At 63.3% G+C, this 25,369-nt stretch overlaps 2 protein-coding genes across 6 annotated transcripts; both read left to right on the top strand.

Moving 5' to 3' along the window:
• The first annotated feature begins 2,209 nt into the window (after positions 1-2,209).
• Positions 2,210-4,504, top strand: NTN3 (netrin 3). The gene is made up of 6 exons (XM_077140345.1): positions 2,210-3,104; positions 3,184-3,372; positions 3,461-3,610; positions 3,704-3,754; positions 3,891-3,965; positions 4,164-4,504. The coding sequence occupies exons 1-6, from the start codon at positions 2,210-2,212 to the stop codon at positions 4,502-4,504; spliced, it is 1,701 nt and encodes a 566-aa protein (XP_076996460.1).
• A 1,020-nt stretch (positions 4,505-5,524) lies between these two features.
• Positions 5,525-24,538, top strand: TBC1D24 (TBC1 domain family member 24). Of its 5 annotated transcripts, XM_077142102.1 has the most exons (9): positions 5,525-5,571; positions 19,027-20,091; positions 20,626-20,643; positions 21,143-21,301; positions 22,161-22,224; positions 23,015-23,110; positions 23,444-23,675; positions 23,929-24,111; positions 24,417-24,510. In XM_077142102.1, exons 2-8 carry the CDS (start codon positions 19,127-19,129, stop codon positions 24,093-24,095), a joined length of 1,701 nt encoding a protein of 566 aa, XP_076998217.1. In that variant the 5' UTR covers positions 5,525-5,571; positions 19,027-19,126; the 3' UTR covers positions 24,096-24,111; positions 24,417-24,510. The 5 variants fall into 5 exon arrangements, with proteins under 5 accessions (XP_076998217.1, XP_076998220.1, XP_076998218.1 ...); XM_077142105.1 differs by having other exon boundaries at positions 23,549-23,675; positions 23,929-24,538; XM_077142103.1 differs by having other exon boundaries at positions 23,450-23,675; positions 23,929-24,538.
• Positions 24,539-25,369: the final 831 nt, after the last annotated feature.

Raw genomic sequence — 25,369 nt, 5'->3', positions numbered from 1 at the left:
AGCAGGTGGTGCAGCACTGCCCACTGACCCAGATGGGCGGTCGTAGCAGGGCTGGGCCACAGGCACCTCCCTCCACCCACGCCAGCAGCCCTGGTTCTGAACTTGACCCATGTCAGTTATGCATGGCTGCCTACTTGAAGGACAAGTTCTCTTCTCTGGGAGGTTGGGGGCCAGGGCCCTGTAATTCCCACTGTGTGGGGCGGGCAGAGGGGTTACAGCCATCCTGCTGCTGCCTAGGAAAAGGAAGAGAGCAGCAGCCCCTGGCCTGAGCCCTGTGATCCTTACAAAGTCCCTCATCTGTTCCTCCACTCCATGCCCACACCTGTGGCATCAGGCCTGCGGAGGGGCCATGCCCAGGACACCTGGTGCTCGAGCTGCCCTTGATGCTGTCTCTTTCCCCACCTCCTCCCCGGTCAGACCCTCCTGTCCCTCCTCTTCACTGTCGGATCCCCTGCGAGGCTCGAGGGTCTTCCTCCCCCAGCAACTCTTGCTTCTGTCCCTCCTGCAGTCCTTCTCCCCAGAGCTCTGCCCATGGCCACTTTGGCACTTCCAAGTCACCAGTGCTCCCCAACCGCAGGCCCTGGCCTGAGGCCAGCTTCCATTTGAAACTGGGCATTCAGGCCTCAGAGCTGCTCCATGGGTGGGTCCCAGACTGCTCCCTCCAGGATGGGGCCAACCCTCGCCCTTCTTGGGGTACTTGGCCTTCCATCAGGGACCCAAAGTCTGTTGGAAAGGCTTTCTGCTCAGAACGATTTGGGCCCCTCTTGGCTTGCAGGCTGTGGTACCCTAAGCTCCTCCAGCTGCCACTCCCCATCCCCAGCTGGCACCCAGGCCACCCAGCTGGACTTCTGCATCAGTGTCCCTCCCAGAGCTGCTGGGATGTGGGCTGGACTCAGGGGTTCTGACACTGAGCCATGTGGGCCAGACTGTCCCCAGGGATCAAACCTGACTCCCTTCCCCTCCATCATGGCCTTCAAGGCGGGTCGAGCCCCTGAACCCCAAAGGCCCTGTTCCCTGGCACATCGTGGCCGGGCAGCTAGACACACTCACAGACCCGGGGATGCCCAGGGCCAGTGTCTGGTCTGACCCAGATGGGGTGAGCTCAGGCAGCGCAGCCAGAAGTCTGGCAGGACAGACGCCAGCGTGCTGAGCCCCCAGCTTGATTCCAGACCTACATGGGCTAACCCTGGCCTCCCAGCAGCTCGGCAAAGCCTGCTGATTTGGCATTTGAGGAAACTGAGGCTCAGGCCGCTCCCCCAAAAGTGGAAGCCACTTTTTCTGATTAGGAAGGCCCTAATCAGACCTTCCCCTACAGCATGCTTCCACCCCGGGGTGGGGACACTCTACAGCCCTCCAGCCACAGTTGGTGCCCCCTGCCCTGAGTGTGCCCTGTGGGGACAGAGAGGGAGGTGCCACAGCCCTCAGCGCCGGGCGGATGCAGACTGACTGGCCAGACGAAGGAGGTGGCCCAGACCTCCACCCAGCTCGGGGTACAGCCCCAGACGCAGCCAAGGCCTGGGCAGGCGGAGACCCTGCTGGGTGGTCTGCCGGGCCCCTCCAGACCCTCCCCGCCAGCGCATTCCTGGCTTGGCGCCCCTCCCCGGCTCCCAAGCCTCCCAGCCCCCTCCCTGCTGGCCCAGCCTCCGTCTGAATCTGCTTCTGATTCCGGGTCTGCCCACGCGGCCCCCTCCCCTCCCCTCCCCCCCGCCCCCTCCCATCCCTCCTCCCCGGCCTAGCAGCCCCGCCCCCGGCTGGGCCCAGCTCGCGCCTGCTGAGCCCCCCACCCGCTCCTGGCCCGGCTCACCGCCCTGCTGCAGCGGGGAGGAGGCGGCGGCCCCGGCGCCCCAGGCCCCGCCCGGCCACGGCCCTTCCCGGGAGGCCGGGAGACCCGCTGGGCCTGGCCCTGGGTGGGTGAGTGCGAGCCGAGCCGGGGCGGCGGGCGGGGTCGTGGCGGGCGGGGGCCGCGAGAGGGGCGCGGGAGCGGGGTCGCCGCCTGTCATCGCTCCAGGCCCAGCGGGAGGGCGCGCCAACATCCCCGCGGCTGCTCCGCCGCTGCTCCCACCTCGGGGCCCGGCTGGGGCCGCCGGGGGCTCGGCCTGCACCGCACTGCGGGGCCTGCGGGCACTGCCTGCGCCCCGGGCTCTCTCTCCCCCCGGGGTGGGGGGAAGCGTCCTGGGGCCCCGGCCGGTTGACCCACCGCACTCCGGCCATGCTCGGCTGGCGCTGGGGGCTGCTGCTGACCGCCGGCACCCTCTTGGCCGCCCTGAGTCCCGGGCCGCCGGCACCCGCTGACCCCTGCCAGGACGAGGCCGGTGCACCCCGGGGCTGCGTGCCTGGCCTGGTGAATGCGGCCCTGGGCCGCGAAGTGCTGGCTTCTAGCACGTGCGGGTGGCCGGCCACACGGGCCTGTGACACCTCGGACCACCGACGGGCACACCCCGCCACCCTCCTGACGTCGGCCGGGGGCACCGCGGGCCCGCTGTGCTGGCGCTCGGACCTGCTCTCCCGGGCGCCCCTCAACGTGACGCTCACCGTGGCCCTGGGCAAGGCTTTCGAGCTGGTCTTCGTGAGCCTGCGCTTCTGCTCGCCGCCGCCGGCCTCCGCGGCCTTGCTCAAATCGCAGGACCACGGCCGCAGCTGGGCCCCGCTCGGCTTCTTCTCCTCCCACTGCCGCCTGGACTACGGCCGCCCGCCCGGCCCTGCCAACGGCCCTGGACCTGAAGCCCTGTGCTTCCCGGCTCCCCAGGTGCAGCCGGATGGGGGCGGCCTTCTGGCCTTCAGCGTGCAGGACAGCAGCCCTGCCGGCCTGGACCTGGAGAGCAGCCCGGTGCTCCAGGACTGGGTGACCGCCACGGACATCCGCGTGGTGCTCACCAGGCCCACCGAGGCCGGGCTCCCCTACTCCTACTCAGCGGCTGAGCTCCAGGTGGGCGGGCGCTGCAAGTGCAATGGGCACGCCTCCCGGTGCCTGCTGGAACCCCAGGGCCACCTCATCTGCGACTGCCGCCACGGCACCGAGGGCCCCGACTGCGGCCGCTGCAAGCCTTTCTACTGCGACAGGCCCTGGCAGCGGGCCACGGCACGGGAGGCCCACTCCTGCCTCGGTGAGGCCCTGGGGACAGTGGCCTGGGGACCCGGGACCGCGCCGGTCTGCCCCTGACGCCATCGCCCCCCCCCCCCCAGCCTGCTCCTGCAACGGCCACGCCCGCCGCTGCCGCTTCAACATGGAGCTGTACAGGCTGTCAGGCCGCCGCAGCGGGGGCGTCTGCCTCAACTGCCGGCACAACACCGCTGGGCGCCACTGCCACTACTGCCGCGAGGGCTTCTATCGGGACCCGGGCCGGGCACTGAGTGACCGCCGCGCCTGCAGAGGTGAGCCCTCTCCCGGCCCCCGTGCACCGGTGCCCTTCCAGCCCTCCCAGCTCCCAGGGGGCCTGTGACCTCCCCCTTCTGCCCCCAGCCTGCGACTGTCACCCAGTTGGGGCTGCGGGCAAAACCTGCAACCAGACCACAGGCCAGTGTCCCTGCAAGGACGGGGTCACCGGCCTCACCTGCAACCGCTGCGCTCCAGGCTTCCAGCAGAGCCGCTCCCCGGTGGCGCCCTGCGTCAGTGAGTGAGCCCCCACCCCGCACCCTGCCCTCCGCTGCCGCACCCCGTCCCCGACCCCCCTACATCGCAGCTGTTCTCCCGCCCTCCCTCCAGAGACCCCTGCCCCCGGCCCCACCCAGGAGAGCAGCCCAGAGGAGCCCCAGGGTGAGTGGCACCAACCACAGCCCAGACTGGGGCTTTTCAGGAAGAGGGCTATGGGTTAAGGGAGGGGAGGACCAGGGTGGGGGCGGTGGGGAGCTGTGCCAGCCTGCGGTCCCCCTCTCCCCCGCGCCCCCCCCAGACTGCGACTCGCACTGCCAGCCTGCCCGGGGCAGCTATCGCATCAGCCTGAAGAGGTTCTGCAAGAAGGACTACGGTAGGCCCACGGCCCTGCCCTTTTGGCCTGTCCCGACCCGACCGCCCCCTTCCTTCCTTGAGCGCCCCGACCCTCACCGGGACCCAAGACCCCTCCCCACCTGCCGGGTCCCCCTTGTCCTCTCCGCGCTCGTCTCGGGTGGGAGCCCAGGGCTTCGCCCCCGCCCCTCCTGACCCCGCCCCCTTTGCATCCCCGCAGCTGTGCAGGTGGCGGTGGGCGCGCGCGGCGAGGCGCGAGGCGCGTGGACGCGCTTCCCCGTGGCCGTGCTCGCCGTGTTCCGGAGCGGCGAGGAGCGCGCGCGGCGCGGGAACAGCGCGCTGTGGGTGCCCGCGCGGGACGCGGCCTGTGGCTGCCCGCGCCTGCAGCCCGGCCGCCGCTACCTGCTCCTGGGGGGCGGGCCTGGCGCCGCGGCGGGGGACCGGGGGCCCGGACTCAGCGCCGCCCGCGGCAGCCTCGTGCTGCCGTGGCGGGACGCGTGGACGCGGCGCCTGCGGAGGCTGCAGCGGCGCGAGCGGCGGGGCCGCTGCGGGGCGGCCTGAGCCCGGGGCCGGGCGGGGACCCGGCGGGAGCGGCGGCGCAGCCCGCATCAGGCGCCGGGTTCCCAGCGCACCCGGCTGCCGATCAGCCTGTGATGGATCTGCGCTCCTCGCCCCGGCGCCTCACGCCAGTCCCGGGTGGGGTGTGACAGTCGCAACGACACCCTGCCCCCTGACTCAGAGGGGTGCGGGAGCCCCGAGGATTTGCTCTGCGGTGCCCTTGGGCGACTGTGACCCCAGAGGACTGTGGCTTCGCGCGCGCCCTCTGCCCTCTCCAAGGGGCACAGGAACCTCCCCGCCCCCACCTGGGGCTGTGAGCTCCCCATCCTGGCATGTCGTGATCCCCAGAGAGTGTTTTGACTCCCAAAATGACACTGTGACCCCTCCAACGGCTAGGAACCCCCAGGGCGATTCTGCTCTCCCCGAAGGCACGGGGCCGCCAGGATCGCCCGTGGACACCGGCTACTGCCCGGGCGGCGTTCCCGCCGGGTTGCCCGCACCCCCGATCCGCACGGGGCGCCCTGCCCCCGTCCCCCGCGGGCACCGGATCCTGGCCACTCCGCTCGACCTTGGCCCGCCCGCCGCCGGCGGGTGACTGCGTGCCGGGTCCCAGGGGCCTGCCTCCGTCTCCCGCGCCGCCCGCGTGCCCGCGCCCCTACCCGCGGCTCCCGGGCCTCCCTCCGCCCACCCCGCTCAGGCCCCGCCCCGCCCACTCGGGACCAGACGTCTCGGGCGCGCGGTCACAGGTACTCGCGTGACCCCGGCCCCAACTCCTGATTTGCTCTCCGCGGGTCCCCGCAGTCCCCGCAGTCCCCGCACTCTTTTCTCGCGACCTCCCCTCACCGCCCCCCTGTCGGTGCGGGGCACCCGGGCGAGAGCTGGGATCCGCTCCCGCCGCCGCGGAGCCGCAGCGCGCATGCCCAGAGCCCAGCCCGGGCCGGCGGGAGTTCGGGGATCCCCAATCAGTGGCGCGTGCACGGCGGGGCGGGGCGGGGCCTCGGCGCGCGTGCGCAGAAGGGCGGTGGCTCTGTTGCTCGCAAGCTGAGGAGAAAGCGGCGCGGCGGGCGGAGGTGGGTCGGGCCGGGGGCGGGCGGGGGGCTGCGGGTGGGCGGCGCGGCGCCCGCACCGCGGCGGGCCGGGGAGGGGCGGGGCGGTCCTCGGGGCTTTGGCGCGAGGCCGGACTCGCGGGGCCCGCGGCCGCGGCGTGGGGCAGGGGTTCGGAGCCCGCGCGCCCGGCGACCCCGCTGCGGGCCGGCTGAACCCGGCGTCCCCCGGCGCTGCCGCCGTGGCCTGGGCGCGGGCGGGGCCCGGGGTACGGGTGCCGGAGCTGCTTCCGTGGCGCTGTCTCCTCGGGGCATTTTCCTTCCCTGCTGGGTAGGAAACCTCCCGGTTCAGGCACAGCCTATCCTCTGATAAGTTCCGCCGCGGAAGACCCGCAGCCCCAGGCCTTGTGCTTGCCCGGGTGACACACCTGCCACCCAAGTGCCCCCCAGGTCACCTGCCCTGTGGGGCTGGGGGCGCTGACTACTGTTCCCGGAGCCCCTCTTCTCCAGGCTGTGCCGCGTGGTGGTGGGGTCTGGGTGTCAGTGCTGGCTCCACGTGGGGATAGCTGCTCCTGGTCAGCCCATGCTGGGCAGGGACACTGACTTTCTTGGTGGTAGTTGTCCGATGTCCGACCAAGTGGCAGAGCCCCGATCACAGCTCACTGGGCTGCCACCCAAGGCCAAAGGTTGTCCAAGCGCCACAGGGTTGTGCAGAGCCACACGTCAGTGACCTGTCTAGGGGCACTATGTGGCAGCAGGGACCTGGTCACAGATCGGCTGTGGTGATGATGCTGGTGTGGCCATCTCTGCCCCGTGCTTACTCCCAGCCGGTAACCCCCCCGTCCAGGACTAGTAAGGGCCAAGAAGCATATTTTTCATCATTGAAGCCAGTCAGTGGGTGACTCCCAGGCAACGTGGAGCAGAAATCCCCTGTTCTCTGGCTCACGTTGCTGCTCCTGCCAGTTGCGGGAAGGGCCTCCGGTTGCACTTTCCCTCCCCACACCCAGTAGGCCTTGAGGACGAGCATGCAGGTATTTCCCATTTTAGGGAACACTGATAGGAATGAGCCCAAAGAAGAAAAGACCCAGAGGTCTCCCTGAGAATTCATGGCCACTGTTCTGGGCCAGCACTGTGACCCCACATGTGTGTCCTTTACTACGAGGGTTGATGGGCATCTAAGCTCCTTAACTCTCAGATAAAGCCTTGGCAGGAAGGTCTTATCAAAGGGTAGGAAGTGCTCCGTGGAGGAGCCCGCCGTTCCCCCGGGAACAGGGCCGGGACAAGGTGCTTTCATCTCTGCTCACCCATCACCTGGCCTGGAACCGGTGGGTTCTGTAAAGGAGCCCAGTACAGCTGCCAGGACGGGGGGGGGGGGCACTGCCGTGGTGCTGCTGCTCCACTGGCTAAGGGCGACCTCCTTGGGGTGCAGAGGTGGTGGTGTCATCTAGGCAGAGTTTTCACAATAATAAAACCACCCTGGGTCCGCACGTTGGCCTGCAGGTGGGCCTTGCTAGCTCTCGCTGACCACACCTGCCAGGACTGCCCAGCAGGCCTGAGTGACCTTGGGCACGCAGTGTTGTTCTTAATTGTCGTTACAAACTGAGCCAACCTCAGAAGACATATTTAAGAATTTACCTTTAGATGGTTTAGGGAGAACGATGAGGCAGGTTTGGCAAAAAAAAGCACTTAAACAACATTTGCGGTTTTCAATGCTTTACCTGTTTGAACACATACTTTTTCTGTGATGACGATTCTGTAAGTGGAAGAAAGAAGCCCAGCAGCAATTTCAGTGGTTGTTTCAAATACCTCCTTTAAATGGAGATAATACCAGGCTTTTTACTATGAATCAACTTGAATTCAGTTTGATCATTTTCTTTATTCTTTCCACCCGTGTTTGTTGTATGCATACTGCATATGTGGAGGCACTGTGCCGTGTTCCGCAGATACAAAATTGGAGACTCGTTCTCTGCCCTTGAAGAGTTGCTGCTCTGGGGTGGATAAGGCTTGCTCTGGGCAGTGGGGAGTGGCTTTCAGCCAGCGGAGGGGTCTGGGAATGGCTTGAGCTGGATTTTGAAGGGCGACTAGGAGTGGCAAGACCAAGTGAGGGAGAGTGCCTTCCAGGCAAAGGAACAGCGTATGTGAAGTCTCAGAGGCACAGTCGCCTCCCACTGCCTGCTTGGAGGAGAGCAGTGGGCCGTTCCTCGTGGCTGGAGGCAGCTCCAGAAAGGGCTCAGGTGCCGGCATATGAGTTTGGCTTTTCCTCTGAGAGCGCCGGCAAGTCACCGAAGCAAGGGTCTTAGGTTTGCAAGTGGCCTGATGAGATTTGTTTTCCCCAGAGTGATCCTGGCAGTATGGCCGGGGTGGACTGGCAAAGGGCTGCACTGAGGCAGGGGACCAGTGATGGGGCCACCACACCTCACCGGGGCGGGGACAGAAAAGGAGAGAAAGGCTCTATGGGAAGAGTCAGGAGAAAGGGGGACTTCAGGAGAAACTCCACAGTGGACCGGTGGGAACAGCAGGCTATGTCAGGTATGCAGGATGAGAGCAGGGCTGGGGAGGTGATGCGTTTCATTTTGGAGGTGCTGGATTCAGGGGGTGGTGCGACATCTGGGGGCAGGTGGATCGGTGGTGGTCGGAGCCAAGGAGAGCTACTGGGGGCTCATTCCATGTGGTGTGCGTGGCGTCTTTCCAGATGGTGTGTGGAGTATCACCGAGGCCCAGGCCCTTTGCTAAAGCAGAGGGCAGAACCTAAGATGCTAACGGTGCAAAACCACCTGGTTCCACCGGCTCCTCATCTCAGGCAGTTTAATTGCCTTTTGGGAACCTCCAGATCGGGTGTTCCTCCTCTCAAAGGATTTCGGACTAAGGGTGTCCCCCCAGACTGAGGGCTGGTCCTCACTGAAAACAAGTCTCTGGACCCCGAGACGCAAGGCAGCCTGGGCACTCCTTCTGGGACCCCAGCTCCTGTAGATGGTATCAGCTTAGCAGCAGGCAGAGCTTTGGAAAAGTCCAGCCAGGCCCAGAGCCCATGTACGCACCCCACCAGCCCCTCCGAGGTGCCTGGGGCCCCCAGAGCTGTCGGAGCCTCCTGATAAGTTGCAGGTCTGGCGGTTGGAAGTGATCTTTATCTCTGTGGAGCCTGCTGGATGAGGGACACATGGGTCCTCAGTCCCCAGAGCCCCAGCTGCTGCTCCCGGCTGTTTCCCCACTCCCCACTCCCCACTCCCCGCTGGCTGCAGGACCGTGTGTGGCCCAAGGCTTGCCACACAGGCATGGGTGCAGAGGGGGGAGCCGGCCCCCCCCACCCCCGCCCCGGCATGCTCCCTGCTGTCACGGGCAGTCAGGAACATGCCACGTGACTCTGTATCGTTTCTCATAATCTGAAACTCTGTGTCTGCCAAATGGTTACACAATTTTAATCGGGTGCTCGCACACTCGAAGTGCTTATTTATACCCCTGGGAGACTCCATGACCAATAAAACCCTTATCCTGTGTATCGTTCTAAATACAGCTTCCCTTGGGACCCTACCGCCGTCCCTTCTGTTTTTCCTTGCATCTTCACCCTTGTTTCGATGATCCACCATGACTCTTTCCTTCAGCCTCTACAGCCTGGTAAACCGATGGCCCCCAGAAGCCCCCTCCTCCTCTCTTCCTGGACTGGGCCCCTCCCCGCCTCACCCCAGCTCCCAGGCACTGGCCTTTCTCAGCAGGCCATGGACCCCGGCCTCCCTCTCGTGACCTTTGGCATCTTGTATCTCACGGGCAGGGGCCACAGCACCCTGTGTTCTCCACCTCAGCCCTGACCCCTGGAGCTGTCAGTACCCTGTACCTGCATTCAGCAGCGAGAAGCTCACTGAGGGCTGGGGCCAGACCTCCCACTTTGCATGCACTTGGGTCCCCAGGCACCCAGGAAGCGCCTCATGAGCACCTGTTACAGCAACCCCACCTGCAGCACTCATCCCAGCCCTGGCTCCATCCGGGCTGAGAATCTGCTGTGCACCTGGCCTTTGGAGGCACACCTGTAGCAGGCACCTGGCTCAGAGCTCAGGCCCATCAAAATTCTAGTGTTGTTGACAGCGGCCTCCTCTTCACAAAAGCCCTCGTTCTGTGCATCCAACTTGGGGGCTCTGACCAGATGCTCTACGGGGAGGCCTCTTTGAGCTCAGAACATAAGGATCCGGCATTAGTAGAGTCCCAAAGAGACCACATCTGTCCACAGGTGGCCAGCAGGCTGGGGGCAAGGCGTCCTTTTGGGGGCACAGGGAACCCTTTAGAGCTGCTGGCCAAGGCTGAGACTCAGACTGCCCTGCTCAGGGGCCCTGGCCTGCTTGAGTCTCGCATCTCAACGTGAACTCACAGCCGTGCCAGCCACCTGGCCGTGGTGCTGTGACTAACCCGTTAGGGGTGACGCCCCTGCTGCAGTGGCACGTGCCCTTGCATTGTGTGCCACCACCAGGGCCCGCTATTGGGTTTCCACTCTTGGCTCCGGCTGTCACCATGGAACACCTGTCACTGCTAACATTTGGAAAGCCCGCGCTGTGCCAGGACCGAGGCAGAGGCACGCCTTGCTGGCCCATTACAGGATGATGACAGCCAGGGGGGCACTTGCCTGGAGCAGGTGACTGATGTCCCCTGTCTTTTGGCCTTCAGAATTAAATTATCTGTTGGGTTAATGTGGTGTGCCATTTTCCTGGGTCTCCATCGTTTCCTTCTCTTGTTTCCACCTTTTGCCCAGGGCCGGTCAGAAACAGCCTGAGACTCTATGTTCAAAGCCACAACCCAGTGGGAGAGCTGGATGCACAGCAGGTCATTACAGCAGGGGCCAAAGGTCAAGGCGGGCCAGGCAGGGAGCCCTGGAGTTCAGGGCTGCACAGAAGGGCACAGAAGGCCCTGTGAGGGGGTGAGACTTGAGGCAGGTTGGGGTAGACCGAGAAGAGAAGGGAAGAGGGACCGGGTGTGTCCTGGACAGTGGCTGTCTCCGCATGTGGTGTGTGGCCTGCAGTAGGGCTCCTGTAGGTGCTATTGGAGGGGCAGGTGGGGGCTGGACCAGGATGGACCCGGGAGGAGCCCAGGTAGGGGTGGCAGCCGGGCGTCTGCTGAGCACTGAGCCTCACACAAAGGGGCCAGGCCTTCAGGCTGTTGGACGGCACTGGGCGGAGAGGGACAAGAGGACACTCCTGTCCAGACAACATCCAAGACACACCAAGGGGCAGCAGCCAGAGGGGGTGTTGCAGGAACCGCGGGCGGTCCCTGAGCGGTGCTTCAGGGAGGGGAGCAAGGTTAGACTTGGCACCAAGCGCCAAGGCGGCAGGAGTCAGGCAGGGTGCCAGGACAGGTGGGAGGCAGGCACGCTGCGCTTGCCAGGAGCTTGACTCTGAAGTTTCCGAGAAACGAGTGGGGCCCCAGGTTCTCCAGTCGGTGGCCTTTGGAGAGGAGGGCGCTGTGCAGGTTCAGGCAGGCCAGGGTCCCCGGGAGCAGAGATCCAGCGCCAAGGTGAAAGAGCCCGCCAGGGCCTAGAGGGTGGGGTCCAGGCCAAGGAACGGGGCCAGAGAGGCAAAAAGACCCCATTTCTCAGTGGAGCAGGGGCAGTACTGGGGCCTGGCGGGTTAGGTGGGTGCCCCGGGAAGGCCGGCCAGGCGGCTGGGGAGGCTGGTGCTCACACCACTCAGCACCCTCATGCTGGCTTCCTTATTCATTTCTTTAGCGTGGTAACACATACAAGATTACCATTTTGGCCACTTTTAAGCGTGCAGCTTAGTGGCATTAACTACATTTACAGTTTTGCGTAACCATCGCTGCCACCCATCATTGAAACCGTTTCCTCACTGCAAACAGAACCTGTCCCCATGAAGCAATAACTGCGCATCCCCTTCCTCTGGCCTCTCATTTTCTGTCTCTGAATTTCCGAATCTAGACATTTCCCATAGGTGGAAGCAGACGGTACCGCGCCGTGGACGCAGCCCCAGGCTGCAGGCTGAGCGGGGCTGGCATGGGCCAGCCTGTCCTGCGGGGTCAGCGGGCAGTTTGCACCTGGTGGCCTTAGCGAGTGATGCTTCTGTGACATTGGTGTCCAGGTGTCTGCCGTGTCCCTGGAAGTGGGTTTCCATGTCATAGGGGAAGCCTGTGTCCAGCTTTCTGAGGACCCGCTTCCCCCGAGGCAGCACCCCCCCCCCCGCATTCCCTTCCAGTGCGGTTGCAGGGCAGCTGAGATGGGGGCAGACCCGTGTGGCAGCTGAAGATTTGGGCGCGACTAGTCCAGGCAGGGCAGGCAAGGAAATGAAGCTACACCGGGCTGGTAGGTGAGAGGCGGAGCAGGGCTTGAGGGTCTGAGGGCGGAGGATGGAAATGGGGGCATCCAGGGCTGGGCCTGGGGTGGGATGTGGGGGCAGCATGAAGGGCCCAAGGACAGGCCTTGGGAGAGTGGGCGCTGGAGGGGCCGAGTTCTGGGGCAGCAGCTCCCGGTGAGGGCCAAGCTGTGAACAGAGATAGAGAGGAGCAGGCCTTTAAAGTGTGGGGTCGGGGTACCCCCTGGGGCCCTCGGGCACCCTGCGGTGTTGGCATCCAGAGAAGGGGTGCCACAGGCAGGGTGCGTGGGGGGAGGAGGGGATGGGGTGGCCGCCTGGACACCTCCCGAGGGAAGACCGAGGTGGGCGGGAAGCAGCGTGTGGGGACGCCTGGGGGAAGACCCCTTGTCCAGTGACAGCAAAACCATCCCACCCCCAGGCCAGCATCCGGGCCCCAGCTGTGCGGACGGGCGTTTTCATACTGCTGTCCCGGTCGCCTCTCCCCCGGCCACCTCCTACACCCCCTGCCCACCCCGCTGGGTGCCACAGGCCTGGACTCACCGCCCCCACAGCGGGCACCGGGCAGGCAGCCCTCCACTGGGCCCCGGTGCCCTCTTCACCCGGCTCAGGCCCTTTGGCCCCAGCTCCTGCAGGCTGTCACCAGGCAGATCTTTCTGGAACCAGAGGTTGATCCTGGTTTTCTCCTCTGGCTGCGCCCCATCCCCAGCGGGAGGGAGCCAGAGCCCCTCTGCGGGCCAAGGCCTGCCCCACTCTCCACGCCTGACGACCGGCCTTCAGAGCAGTTTGCTGTGCATGTGTCCTTGGACCCAGCAAGTTCCAGGTCCCCGCAGCCACGTGAGCTGGACCCTCACCTGGAGCGCTACCCCCGAGCAGGCTCCCCGCACCTCGCCACGCACCCTTAGAGGGGACCCTTGTCCCCTCGGGGTTGCCTCTGCCCCTGGGCACGGCAGGTGTTATACTTGTTTTGCAGCGGCTTTGACTCCAAATGACATTTTTTTCTGGCCTGTCAGTTGTCTTATTTCTGTACCTGCCGTGGCCAGCTCAGAGCCAGGGACCCTGAGGCACTCAGGTACGGAGGGGATGACAGATGTGGCTGAGTGTATGGACATGGCCTCTGTCACCCCAGCCCATGCCGCTGCCCAGGGCCAGGGGTGCTGAGGTCTCGGGGGCGGGGGATGGGTGATGCCTCTTCACCTCTGCTTGGGACCCCAGACAGAGCCGCGCGGCTGTCCGTGTCCCCCAGGGGCCCAGCAGATTCCTGGGGCCTCTGCCTGACCAGGATTGGAGAGGAAGCTTCTGGTGGGAGGAGAAGGGTGGTCTCTTCCCAGTCCTGGCCACCGGCATCTGCTCCCGGACCCCCTGCCCAGACCTGATCCGCGCCTGCTGGCTGTCCCACGTCTGTCTCTGCCCTCTTCTGCTCCTCCTGTGCCTCAGGGACCCCGGCCCACCTCCCTCCAGGTGTCTCCCAGGCTGTCCCCACCTGGCCACCTGGTGCCTCCTCCCCAACCTGCTCTCCAGACCCTGATTTGCTTGCAGCCCCCACCCCCGCCCCAGGGTGATGCCGCCAGCACTGCTCAGCCGGGATTGCCTTGGCTGGGAAGAGCAGCTCATCGGGCCTTGCCAGGCCGCCTGGCCCTGCCGGGGGCACCCTGACAGTGTGGGAGACTGCTTGGCCCCACGGGGTCCTGGCCTCTGCCCCAGGGCGTGGCCCGTCGGTCCTGCCCTCTGTGGAGCCCACCCTTCCCTGTGGAATCTCCAGGGGCCCCACGTGCTGCTCCCCTCCTCCTCAGGTCGCCCCAGCCCTGCTTCCCTCAGGGCCCCAGTCCCCTCATCCGTTGCGCCCTGCCTCCAGGAAGCGGGTGGGGGCGGCCCAGGGGGAGGAGGAGCTGGGAGTGAAGCCGCTGACACCTGCCCCTGACCGGAATAGGCACTAGGCAGCGCGGGCCTGCTCGGTGTGGTGCTGGGGCCGGGGCTCCAGGCTGGGGGGTGCCATGGGGGGAAGGGGCCTGGGCGCTACCCGCCCCTGTGGACAGGTCGCCTCCCACTGGGTCCCCAGCCCCAAGGGACTGTCCCGGGACCCACAGCGCCCCGAGGTTGCCAGGACCCTGCGTGGGGCTGGCCACTCTTGACCCCGGGCCTGGGAACTATCCCAACCCAGAGCCCCCAAGCCGGCGTCCTCAGCTCCCCCATCGGGGCACCCAGGGGCAGCCTCCCCCTGCGTGGGCCCTGCACCCACCCTCGCCCACCGCCACCAGGGAAGCTCCCACTGCACCCCCATCGACGTACCTGCTGCAGTCCTCCCCCCCATATGGGGCAGCCTCAGCGCAGCCAGCGGGCCCTCAGCCCCCACCATGTCACCCCCGCCCCCAGAATGCCTCCCCAAGCCTACCCGCTCCCCACCCCACCGCCCGCCCTCCTGGAGGCCTGACCCTCCCTGGGGACTGGGTGCCTCCACCCCCCACGTGGACATTTGCCTCCACGGCCGCTTCCATCTGACCTGCACTGGCCCCAGCCCTGCGTGGAAGAAGCAACCCTTAAGCTTGACCCTTGAGGACACTCCTGCCAGGACAGGGGGCGCCCTGCCGGGCAGTGACTCCCCTCTGCAAAAAAGCACCCCAGGCCCAGGGCCTGGGGACAGAAAGGGGCCACGCTAGGAGCTGGGCTGAGGGGCCACTGACACAGCAGTGTCACCATTTGGGGAAATAGAAGCTCTCGTTCCCACTTAAGATTTTTTCTTTTTAGAAAAGTTTTGCTTCCCATATAGAGGGACCCTGAATTCTCAAATAGACGCAGAGTTTGCAAGGAAAAGTGACATAAAGGTCATTGGAAGAGGCTCAACTCAGGCAGCAGGAGGCAGTGGGTCAGTCAGCCAGGCCATCTGCAGGGACCATTGGGGAAAGGCACAGGGGTTTGTGCCAAGGCCTGTGGCCGTGGTCCCCATAGCCTCCTCTCCCAGACACGCTGGACCACCCCTCAGTGCCGGGCCCAGGGCCCTGGGGAGCGCTGAGAAGGAGAAGCCAGCCCCTGGGATGGCAGGCGCCTGCCACAGAGCCAGGCTGGCCCGTGCTCTCCGTGACAGCCTGCTTCGTCTCACGGCATGTGGCCATGGCAGGGCATTTAAACGCAGCCATCGGGTCAGTGCCCACCCATGCCCCCCGCTGCACATAGAGAGGATGCAGACCCCTCCCCGGGCACCTGTGGGCCCTGCAGAGTCCTCCCCGTGGCACTTCCCTGCCCTCTTCCCTGGCCTGCTGCCTGCTGGCCGGCTGGGCAGGAGCTCTGCTCTTCCTGAAACACACCAAGCCCGCGTGTCCCTGCCTCAGGGCCTTTGCACCAACTCCTCATTGTCTCCTCCCAGCTGCTTCCTCCTCGTCCCTTGGCTCTGTGTGAAGCCAGAACGTGGACACAGCTGCCCTGACTGCTCCAAAGGGACCGTCACTCTCCAGACACTATGTGTGGCGTCCCCACCGCCCAGAATTCTCTCGACCTACCAGGATGGCAGGTGGAACGTCTGCTGTTTTCCCGCAATTATAGGCTAGGCCCAAAGCTGGAGACGAGATATACCAAGTATTACACCCCATTCCAAATTCAGGGAGCTGAGCCCAGACCCCACTTTGCTCTGCAATAGACTTTCGGCCTTCGGGTGGGGCGGCATCTGTGGTGACAAATGATTTCCTCCCTTCCCCTCCCCGCGACTAAAAGAAAGTGGTTTTCCAGGAGTCCCCTCTCCCAGTGGAGGCACATACAGGAGGGAAGTGAGAAGAGGGGAGTCACCCAGCCCTGCCATCTCCCCGCCACATGCTCATGAGACAGACACCCCTGTGCCCTTGGCGAGGCAGGCCGGGCCCCAGCATTTCCCTTTCCTCGCCCAGAGTGGAACCTGGCATCAGTGGAGGGCTCGCCACGAGCTGCCTGTCTACTGGTGCATGGAGGTGGCTGTCATTGTTAGTTCCGTTTGCAGAAGAGGAAACTACAGTTCGGGGAAGATATGTGACTTGTCCAAACTTCAAGCAAACAACAGGGAAGCTGGGCCATGCGGCTGGCTCCAAATGGGCTCGTTCTCCACAGAGTCGCCTGCCCCCATCTCTGTCCCCTGAGCTCCGGGCATGGAAGGGGGAGCTCGGCCTGCGACTCTTCCTGCTTGGCTGGGTGGCAGCAGGTGTCTGAGCTGTGCTACCTCTTGGCAGAGCTGTGACAGGTGGGGCGACGAGAGGAGAGTGTCGCTGGAAGGCTGAAGACTGCTCTCGAAACTGTGCGCTTTCCTACCCGAGAGCCTGGGTTTTATGTTTAGATCTGTTTCCTGGATTCCCTCCCAGTAACCAGTCACAACCATCGAGCATAGCTGCCAGTGTGTGTGTGTGTGTGTGTGTGTGTGTGTGTGTGTGTGCGCGTGCGTGCGCGCGCGCGTGCCAGTGTGTGTGTGTGGGGGGGTGAGAAAGCCACGAAAAAGGCTTGAAGGCCATGACCAGAATGCCAGTAGTGATTGTCCTTAGGGAAGGAGGGAGGACGATGAGGGGGTGATTTAAATAGGACTTTAAGGTCTTACACCATGATTTCATATTATTTTACTTTTTGTGATTATGCATTCGTGTATCACTTGTGTAACTAAAAAAAAAGAAAGAAAGCCACCTCAGACCTGGTTTTTATCGAGGCCTTAAGAAGGTCATTACAAGTCCTGTTTGCCTGGCCAGGAATTGTGCTTTCCCTTGGGTGGGGAGTCTGGGGGTGAGGTAAGGCGGGGGCAGGAGGATGCCTGTGGTAGCCCAGAGTTTCCTCCAGGGTCTCCTGGACATGTCCTTGGCCTTGGATGTCACTTGCCATGGCAAACCAAACAGGCCTATTTCTTTCCTGAGGTTCTTTGTGGCAGAACTTGGCAAGGCGTGGTGATTGCTTATGGAGTTTCCAGTTTAATATTCAACCCAAATTGGGGGCAATTTGAGTGCAGGTTGGCGCTGTCCTGCCCAGCTCCTGTTCTGTTTATAAACACATTTATTGCTGAGAAGGAGCTGATTCTTTTCACTGGGACAGGCTGGGCTGGGGTCCCTTGGAGGTTAGTGAGATCAGAGCCTAAGATGACCAACCTAAACTCTACAAAAGGTTGTTTGCATGGAAGGTTGGCTGGCCCAGGGATGGATGACACGGACAGGGTAACACGGAGGGGCCCTCACACCTGGAGAAGAAGGGAACCCCACACTGCTTTCCCTCCCAGGACAAGACCAGCCAGCCACCGCCAGGGCTTCTTTTCTCCTGAGCCCAAAGCTATGGGTAAGGATGTTCCAGCAGGACCTTTTGAATTAAGACCCCAGAAAGCCCTGTCCGAGTTCTTTTCTGGGGGGAACCCCCTGTAAAAACAGCATCATGGTGCTTTCCCGGGACCTCATCTCACACACACAGATGTCACGCTGAAATTCCTTACTTTTCACGCAGGGTTTTGCAGTAGCGCTTGCATTTATGTTTTCAGATGAATGTCGGAGATATGAGAGGGACCAGGATGACCGGGTCCTCCGCCCAGGCAGGCCCGCGGTGGCTCTGCGTAGGTGCCACCGGGTGCAGGCTCTGGCCGGCACATGGCAGGCACCGCCCCTTTGTGCTGAGGGCGGTGGCGGTGGCCCGAGCAGACGCAAAGCTACACTGCCCTTGCCATCCCTGCTCCTGATAGCACGTCCTGCCCATGGCCCCCCAGCTGGAGAATGCCCAGTCCCCCTGTGCTCCTGACACACACTGACCCAGAGATGTCTAATTTTGAAAGCCTTTGCATCTTCCGTTTCTTCCCGAGTCTGCCCTCTTTAATCACATCTGCTCGTCTACCCGTGATTCTTCTCTTGAATCACCTGCCTGAAACCGAGCTTTCCAAGCTGGCATTTTTAGAGAACTGAGGATGCGAATCCAGAGAGAGCCGGGCAGGTTGGGTTTGTGTTTTCCCCGCAACACCCAGCTGAGTAAAACTCCTTGGGGAATCAAGAGGAAGCATTTCTGCTGAATGGGGCTTCTTGGTCTGTGGCTCCTGAAGGCATCAGGACCGCGCGGAGAACTGCAGAGCCCGGCGGGGCCAGGGAGGCTGGTCTTTCCAGGAGGCCCCCAGGGGTGTCTGGGAGCCTGGGGTGGACAGTGGGGGCTGTCCCCACAGCGCTCCTGGGATGCTTCTCCCACCTCTCCCAGCTCGGAGCCTGTGCACCCCCACCCAGCAGCCTCCCGGGTCTGCATCTCTGTGAAGAGAAGTTATCTTCCAGTGCTCACAATGAATTCCCCAAAGGTTCATGTGTCTTACATGGAAGCCCTTTTATGGGGGGCAGGGTTGCATGGTCTGGGAATCGAACCCAGGTCTCCCGCATGGAAGGCGGGCATTCTAGCCATCTAACCACTGAACCACCTGTGCACCCATTTAGTGTTTTGTAGAGGGATTAGCACACACACACAGAAACCCTCAGAAAAAGTGGTCTTCAAAAACCCTCAAAAAAAGAGAAATGAGATCAAGTGTCAATGGCTGAGAGATTCCAAACAGAGTGGAGAGGTTATCCTGGAGGTTATTCTTACGCATTAAGTAGATATCACCTTGTTCAAGATGTAGTGGAGAGGCTGGAGGGAACTGCCTGAAGATGTAGAGCTGTGTTCCAGTAGCCATGTCTCTTGAGGATGATTGAACAATGATATAGCTTTCACAGTGTGACTGTGTGATTATGAAAACCTTGTGTCTGATGCTCCTTTAATGTATTGTATGGATGAGTAAAAAATATGGATTAAAAATAAATAAATAATAGGGAGAAGAAAGGTTAAAATAAATTTAATAGATTGAAATGCTAGTGATCAATGAAAGGGAGGGGTAAGGGGTATAGGAAAAAATAGGGGAAGCAAAGGCTAAAATATATTGGATAGATGGAGATACTAGCAGCCAATGAGAGGGAGGGGTAAGGGGGATGGTATGTATGAGCTTTTTCTTTTTCTTTCTTTTTCTAAATTGATGCAGATGTTCTAAGAAATGATCATGGGGATGAATATACAGCTTTTTTTGGTGATGACATTGTGAGTTATTGAGTCTATACCAAGAATGGAATGATCATATGGTGAGAATGTTCATGTTTGTTTGCTGTGTTTTTAAAAAAATTTTTAAGAAGTGTCTTTAAAGCAGGAAACTTCAAGTACAAGGATCTTAAAATGTTGCTTTGTTTTAACCCCACAGGGCGTGGGATGGCACCGGGGCCAGCAGAAAGCCCTGCGCCAGGCGGCCGGAGGATCTAGCTGCTCTCCGCTGCCCTCCTGGGGACGGCACGACCCTGGCCATGGACTCCCCTGGCTACAACTGCTTCGTGGACAGAGCCAAGATGGACAGAGCCATTCGCGACGCGGGGCCCCGGGAGCTGAGCTGCACGGAGCTGCCGGAGCTGAAGCAGCTGGCTCGGCAGGGCTACTGGGCGCACAGCCATGCCCTGCGGGGCCAGGTGTACCAGCGGCTGATCCGCGACATCCCGTGCCGCGCAGTCACGCCCGACGCCAGCGTGTACAGCGACATCGTGGGCAAGATCGTGGGCAAGCACAGCGGCAGCAGCCTGCCCCTGCCCGAGTTCGTGGACAGCAGCCAGGTGCCCAGCTACTGCCTGAACCCACGGGGCGAGGGGGCCGTGCGCAAGATCCTGCTGTGCGTGGCCCACCAGTTCCCCGACATCTCCTTCTGTCCCGCCCTGCCTGCCGTCGTGGCCCTGCTCCTGCACTACAGCCTGGACGAGGCCGAGTGCTTCGAGAAGACCTGCCGCATCCTGGCCTGCAACGACCCCAGCAAAAGGCTCATCGACCAGAGCTTCCTGGCCTTCGAGTCGTCCTGTATGACCTTCGGGGACCTGGTGAACAAGTACTGCCAGGCAGCCCACAAGCTGATGGTGGCTGTGTCCGAGGATGTCCTGCAGGTCTACTCCGACTGGCAGCGCTGGCTCTTCGGGGAGCTGCCCCTCAGCTACTTTGCCCGCGTCTTTGACGTCTTCCTGGTTGAGGGGTACAAGGTGCTGTACCGGGTGGCGCTGGCAATCCTCAAGTTCTTCCACAAGGTGAGAGCCGGGCAGCCCCTCGAGTCAGACAATGTGAAGCAGGACATCCGGCTGTTTGTCAAGGACATTGCCAAGACGGTGTCTCCCGAGAAGCTGCTGGAGAAGGCCTTTGCCATCCGGCTGTTCTCGCGGAAGGAGATCCAGCTCCTGCAGCTGGCCAACGAGAAGGCGCTGAAACACCGGGGCATTACGGTCAAGCAGAAGAGGTAGGCTGCGGGCCTGCCAGCCCCGTGCTCCGCCTCCCCTTCCGTCCATCTGTCCTTCTGCCCATCTGCCCACCCGTGCGAGGGAAAGAGGAAGGGCCTCTTCTGGCTATGGCTGCAGGGAGGCGAGAGGCGCAGGGCCCTGTCCAGCTGAGGCGGGAGCTGGACGCTGGGCTTGGAGTCAGAAGGCGGCAGTAGGCCAGTCCCTCCTCCCCTGCAGCCACAACAGAGGGGTCATGTCAGAGCAGCCAGCCTGCCCTACCCCCCAGCTCTGCACCCCCTGCCGGGCTGTCTTGGGTTTACTGGATGCGGCCTCCCCACCCTGAGATACAACCCCTGGGAGCAGGGTCAGGGCAAACCCGGTGTCCCAAGACGGCCGCTGCCTCTCCACACTGTGTGAGTGGCCCGTTGGCGTGGAGTCCTTTGTCCAGGGCTGGAGGCAGGTGCATGGGGAGGGGGTACTCACCGCCACTTTCTCCCCATCTGACTGGTTTTTCTTCCTCTTATCTGTGTCTGTTCCTTCCTCCTGTTTCTCAGTGTTTCACTTTACAGAAGGTAGGTTGGAAACCCGTGCGCCATGCCTGGCTTCTTGCCCCTCCTGCCTGGCGGCTCCGGGGCCGCAGCTGCTCGCTGGCTCCTGGGGCCTGGCCTCTCTCTGTAGGGCCACCCGAGCCCGACCGGGGTCCATGTGCTGTCTGTCTGTCTGTCTGCTTGGCTGCCTCGGTTGTGCTGGGCTTCGGGGCTTGGCTGACCCTGAAACCATGTCTTTCCAGAGCTGCCCAATTCCCTGTCCCAGTTTCTTAGAGAAAAGGTGCAATTGTCCGCACCCAGGCTGGGTGCCCTCTCCTCTCTCTGTGGCCCAGGGCGGGAGACGTGGCGCCGGGGACCAGTACTGTCCCTGTGACATCTCAGCAGGCACTTGAGCACCAGGCTCTTACCCTGAGTATGCCTGCGAGAAGCTCCCCCCTTAAGAAGACCCTGCAGGCTCAGCTCCCAAAGGAGGGGGTAGCATGGAGCTGGGGGGCTGCACCCTGAACACCTCCTGCTATCCCAGGCAGTTTGTGCACCTGGCCGTCCACGCAGAGAACTTCCACTCGGAGATTGTCAGCGTGAAAGAAATGAGAGACATCTGGTCGTGGGTCCCCGAGCGCTTCGCCCTCTGCCAGCCCCTGCTGCTCTTCTCCTCACTGCAGCACGGCTACAGCCTGACCAGGTAGTGGCCTGGAGACGCGGGAGGCCAGGCAGGGTCACCAGGGGGAAGGCGAGCTGCGGGACAGCTGAGATGGGCCTTTGGCCTCTTCCTGTGGGGCCCGAGTACTAGGAACCCCTTCTCTGGGCTTCTGTCCCTCTAAGGCCCTGGCTATATACCCCAGGGGTGCTTGCCTCAGAATGTCGCCCTGGGGAAGTTGACAGAATTGGGGGAGGAGGCCTGATTACTCGGCTGACCTGCAGCCTTAGTTGTGCAGGTGTGGCAGGGCCTCCCCAGGCCACCACCTGCTCTGGCTGCTCTGCAGTTTCGGCCCCCTTTGAGCCTCAGATGGCTAGTGACCGGAGGCTTGGGCTCACATCATGGGCACCCAGCAGAGGTAAGGCAGGCAGCACTGGCACCACGGGCAGTACCTGCTGCCCCACGCAGGGGTGGCATCGTAGCTGAGCTGGCTTACCCTGCCTCCTGCCTCTGTGCAGCGTAGGAAGCCCCTGGAGGGCCCACCAGGCCCTGGGCTCCTGGGCCACAGCCAGCACCCTCAGCACCACACGTGTCCAGGGCTCCCCAGCTCCCCACACTCCGGCTTCTGGTGACACGTATGGGGCCTGAGAGGTGCCTTCCGACACAGGTCCTGTCCCTGCTCTGCCTGCTGCCCTCCTAAGGCTGTGGGGTGCCGCCCCTGGCAGACACCCCTACACACTGGAGACTCAGCTATGTTTCAGCTGAGAGGGACCAGGCTGGGAGAGAAAAGTCTCTGTCCCCAGGCCAGGCAGTCTTGGCTTCTCAGGCACAGTGGGCTCGAGTCAGCGGGGCTAGTGAGAGACAGCCCCAGGAGGAATCTGGTACATGCACCCTCTGTCCACAGGTTTTACTTCCAGTGTGAAGGGCACGAGCCCACCCTCCTTCTCATTAAGACCACTCAAAAGGAGGTAAGGAGGGCCTGACCTCTGCACACGTCCCCTGTTCTAGACTGCTGGCTCTCAGCATCGGCCTGCCCGGCACCTGAGGGAGGGCAAGTGTGCCCTCCAGCAGAGAGGAGATGCCCAGCCTCCCCTTCCGTTTCCCTGGGGCCCAGGCCCCTGCCAAGGCCACGGAAAGGACTGGTGACCCGGCCACTGGATGGGCAGCTGCCTTCGCCTGCTGCCACGCCACCCACAAGCCGCTCTCGGGGCCCGCTCTTGGCTGTCTCATCAAAGTACCCCGCAATTCTCGGCCAGAGCTCATGGCCTCACCCGAGGCATCTCATGTTACAAAGGGTCTGTTTGGCATGTCCCTGCGTCCAGTCCCCAGGAGCGCCTGGGCAGCCAGGACAACCCACAGCCCCAGTCGCCAGGTGCTTGGGGCAAATGCTGCAGCAACTCAAAGGGCTGCAGTGGGGAATTAAGGCTCCCCTGGTTGGCAGGGATCGGGGGAATGTTCTAGAGCAGAGGCCAGACAGTGAGGGCTGGGCCTCGTTCACACATTCTGAGGAAGAGGGAGATGAAGATGAAAATGGCCCAGGCAGCCCACTCCCGCCCTCCCACCCCACCAGCCCCAGGCCCCCCCTGGGAAAGGGGCCCAGGGGGCTCCTTGCGGCGAGTTGACCATGTCACTCACACCCCCTCCCCACCAAACCGTGTTCTCCCCCACCCCATCCTCCCCCTCTAGCAGTGGGGGAGGGGCACCATCGACACCCCTGCAGGTGGGCAGGACTCAGTCTCACCTGGGCTTCTCTCCCAGGTGTGTGGCGCTTACCTGTCAACAGACTGGAGTGAAAGAAATAAGTTTGGAGGCAAACTGGGCTTCTTTGGGACCGGAGAGTGCTTTGTGTTCAGGGTGAGTGGCCTCGGCCTGCTGGGCAGAGCTCAGAACTTCCCCAGGGCCCCCAGGAGCCCCCAGGCCCTGTTTCCCATGTGCCCCCCTCCGCACCTGACCTCATTTCCGTCACAGGGGCTGTCCCTGCAGGGTGGTCTGCTGCTGGGTTTTGGTCGTTAGAACCATGTGCCCCAGAGAGCACCCACGGCCTGCTCTGCCTTGGGCAGTACCCCCACCCCACCCTGGCACTGCCCCTTGCACCCAGGGCTCTGGGTGGAAGATAATGGCCAAGGCTTTGGAGGCAGTGGAGCCGGGGCCTGGGTGCCACCCCTCATGCCTGCCCCTTGGCCTCAGCTGCAGCCTGAGGTCCAGCGCTACGAGTGGGTGGTCATTAAACACCCTGAGCTGACCAAGGCGACGCCCGTGGCACCCCCGGAGGCCACGGCCGCTCCCTCCCAGCTGGGCCATGCCGTCCCCTTGGACCCCACCGACCGCCTCTCGCCGTTCCTGGCCGCTCGGCACTTCAACCTGCCGTCCAAGACAGAGTCCATGTTCATGGCCGGCGGCAGCGACTGCCTCGTCATCGGTGCGCCCCATACAGGGTCGTGGGCGCCTGGAGCCCTCTGCCCGGGCCCTCGAGGGCTCTCACCGTGGTTGTCGGGGCTGGAGCAGGCTGAGGACGGGCCGTGGGGCGGAGGGGAATGCGGGGGCATGCCCAGGCGGGGCCACGGCCTGCGGGGGGGGCAGGGGGCAGCCCGGGGTGGGGCTGGCGGCAGTGCGGACCGACTCGGGCTGGTAGGGGCAGGGCTGCCCTGACCTCCACCTGCCCTGACCTGCAGGTGGAGGGGGCGGCCAGGCACTCTACATTGATGGGGACCTGAACCGTGGCCGCACGGGACACTGCGACACCTTCAACAACCAGCCCCTCTGCTCCGAGAACTTCCTCATCGCAGCGGTGGAGGCATGGGGCTTCCAGGACCCCAACACCCAGAACCCGGGCCCGTGACAGCGCCTCGCGGAGGGTGACTGCGCGGCTGCTGGGCCGTCAGGGTGGGGGAGCAGGCATGACTCCAGGGCCTGCGACCACGCCACCAGAGACCCTGCCCCGGGCCTCTGATCTTGTGTCTTGTCCTTGCAGTGGCCCGTGGAGCAGCTCCGGGCTGCCTATGACAGCCTCTCAGGCAGTAACACCCCTCCTTGGCCCGTGAGGCTCCCCTAGGGTTGCGGGCGCTGCCCCGTGGAAAGGGGAGGGCCCTGGGCCCACGTGGTAGCGGTCAGGGGCAGCAGGGCCCAAGGGCAGAGTATGCCTGTCCTGGCGTTTTTGCAGGTTTTGCAGATCCTGAAGTTTCTGTGGTGGCCGAGGTTCGTGCCTGAAGCTGTGGGCTCCAGGCAGCCCAGGGAGGGCCGCTGCAGACCTACCCGGCCACCTGGACTGGGAGACACCTGAGCCCCCTGGACTCCCCCAGGCCTTCTCCGCTCTACCTGTGGCCTCTTCCCATCCCAGCTCCCAGCATGCGTCACCCCAGTCGGCCCTGACCACTTGGTGGCCTGTACCCCACTGAGCGCCCACCCCACACTCCCCTGGGCCTTGCCCAACAACACCTGCCCTGTGGCATCTTCCTGCGCAGAGGCCTGCTTTCCCTCCTGCCCCTTTTTGGTGTTTGGTTGGCCCCATGACTCCTTTTGACTCTGGGTCCGAGGCCACCAGCCCCTCCTGGCCCAGGATCCTCGTATTGGCACATGGCAGGTCCCATGAGCAAGGACAGTGGGCACCGGCCCCTCCTGCCTTGTGACGCTCCAGCTGGCCCTGGGGCACCATGGAGGGCAGGGGATAAGCAGAGCCGAAGGTGGGCATGTGGCACCTGCAGGCCTGGGTTACACAGGCCCAGCGGGCACCCCACCGCCCTGACTCCAGCCCGCACTGCCCTCCTCACCCTTCCTTTGGGGGCCCTGGTGGCCCCAGCCTCCTCCTAGCGCAGGGTGGAGGGGCAGCCAGTGGACCTGTCCGGAACTCAGTTTGCCGAACTGTACAATGGGTCCATCCTCCTACCCTGCTCTCCTCACAGGACTTGAGAGGCTTGGAGGGGGTGTGGGGTCCCCAGAAGGGGAGGCACTGTGAGGAGTGTCACCACAGACCCCCGTGGCCCTCACCGGCCCCTGCCTCCGAGCCCACAGTATTTGCCTATACCACGGCGCCCCTGTCCATTAAACAGTCTTGTTGCATTAACTTCAGGCCTCAGGTCTGGTCTCTTCAGCCAAGGGAGCTCCCTCAAGATCCCC

This window comes from Tamandua tetradactyla, chromosome 23 (genome assembly GCF_023851605.1).
Source record: "Tamandua tetradactyla isolate mTamTet1 chromosome 23, mTamTet1.pri, whole genome shotgun sequence".
Taxonomy (NCBI): domain Eukaryota; kingdom Metazoa; phylum Chordata; class Mammalia; order Pilosa; family Myrmecophagidae; genus Tamandua; species Tamandua tetradactyla.
This window is presented reverse-complemented; position numbering and strand designations above follow the sequence as displayed.

Excerpts from the sequence above, each read along its gene's own strand:
- TBC1D24 (XM_077142101.1), top strand. The coding sequence starts at position 19,127 with ATGGACTCCCCTGGCTACAACTGCTTCGTGGACAGAGCCAAGATGGAC. Across the intron at positions 21,302-22,160 it reads CACGGCTACAGCCTGACCAG|GTTTTACTTCCAGTGTGAAG; the intron begins GTAGTGGCCTGG and ends CTCTGTCCACAG. Across the intron at positions 22,225-23,014 it reads TTAAGACCACTCAAAAGGAG|GTGTGTGGCGCTTACCTGTC; the intron begins GTAAGGAGGGCC and ends CTTCTCTCCCAG.
- NTN3 (XM_077140345.1), top strand. The coding sequence starts at position 2,210 with ATGCTCGGCTGGCGCTGGGGGCTGCTGCTGACCGCCGGCACCCTCTTG. Across the intron at positions 3,373-3,460 it reads TGACCGCCGCGCCTGCAGAG|CCTGCGACTGTCACCCAGTT; the intron begins GTGAGCCCTCTC and ends TTCTGCCCCCAG. Across the intron at positions 3,755-3,890 it reads CAGCCCAGAGGAGCCCCAGG|ACTGCGACTCGCACTGCCAG; the intron begins GTGAGTGGCACC and ends CGCCCCCCCCAG.